Source organism: Amphimedon queenslandica, unplaced genomic scaffold (genome assembly GCF_000090795.2).
Source record: "Amphimedon queenslandica unplaced genomic scaffold, v1.1 AMPQUscaffold_6476_Cont21565, whole genome shotgun sequence".
Lineage (NCBI taxonomy): Eukaryota > Metazoa > Porifera > Demospongiae > Haplosclerida > Niphatidae > Amphimedon > Amphimedon queenslandica.
Window position 1 is genome coordinate 1 of NW_003553232.1, and position 1072 is coordinate 1072.

Consider the following 1072-nt stretch of genomic DNA (forward strand, 5'->3'; position numbering starts at 1 on the left):
GGCTTAATGCGCATTGGAGCCAATTCACATCAGGAACTGGTTTCAAACTGGTTCAATGTGCATTAGAAGTTCTAGTGTAGAAAGGCCTTTAACATTGTCGTGTATTATTATTAAACTCACTGTAATCCTTTAGCATGGAAACCGCTATTGCCGTGACTAAGTGAGCATTTGAATTCATAAGAATAGTGACAAACTTCTCCAGATTATGATAATCAGCACAAACAGCTTCTTTCACTGCTTTAAGGAGTACTTTTCCAGTACTAGGCACTAACATTTCATCTATAATCTTCTCCTTAGAAAGAAGTATAGCAAGAGAAGGAAGGGCAGCCACAATACATTCATTTGATTCATATTGTGTAAAGATAACACAAGCAGGATGCTCTATATTAAGATAATATTAACAAACTACATGTAAGTCCTTACTTTCTCTATCAATCCCATTAGCTACAGCATTCTCTCCCAGCTTCCTCAATGCTTGTATCAAGGAATGATAAGTTGGATCAACACCCATTATGTGTACATCATTAGTTTGTTGCAGCCATGCTTTCAAACACTCTCTTAGACAGCTATTAACGTCTTCCTTGTTATTTTTCTCAATAACATCAAGTGTACGAGGCAACAGGCCCAAATACAGACCAAGATCATAATAGCTAGTCCCAGAATACCCGTGCCTCTTTAGTAAATGAAGTATCTCAGCAAGATCATCGATATCTATATAAAAACATATTAACTAAGCATAGGAGACTCAATAATGAGTTAATGACTCTAACCCAGTGCATGCAGCTGTCTTCTAGAGAAGGGAGTTGCCATTATTTTTAAACTTTGGACGACGCACGTCACGCCCAGACCTAGATCTACTTATTATCTTATGCATTTATGCATTTTGCATAAAGTTAAAAAAAGCCACCTAGTACCATTGTAGCCAAAGCTTACAAGATGTTGGGTCTACTCCGTCGCTCATTTAAGTCCGCATCAACACCCATCCGTCGAAAGCTGTACATTACCTTAGTGAGACCTCAGTTAACATACTGCAGCCAAATCTGGAGGCCTTATCTATTGAAAGACATTAAGC

The 1072-nt window shown here is 38.2% G+C and overlaps 1 protein-coding gene across 1 annotated transcript; it reads right to left on the reverse strand.

Annotated features, from left to right (window-relative positions):
• Positions 1-120: 120 nt before the first annotated feature.
• Positions 121-823, reverse strand: LOC109592041 (uncharacterized; the record flags this gene model as incomplete). The annotated part of the gene is made up of 3 exons (XM_020007614.1): positions 771-823; positions 424-711; positions 121-381 (listed from the first exon to the last, which is right to left on the reverse strand). Coding segments are annotated over exons 1-3 (589 nt in total), but the record flags the coding sequence as incomplete, so codon positions are not given.
• Between the last annotated feature and the right edge of the window lie 249 nt (positions 824-1072).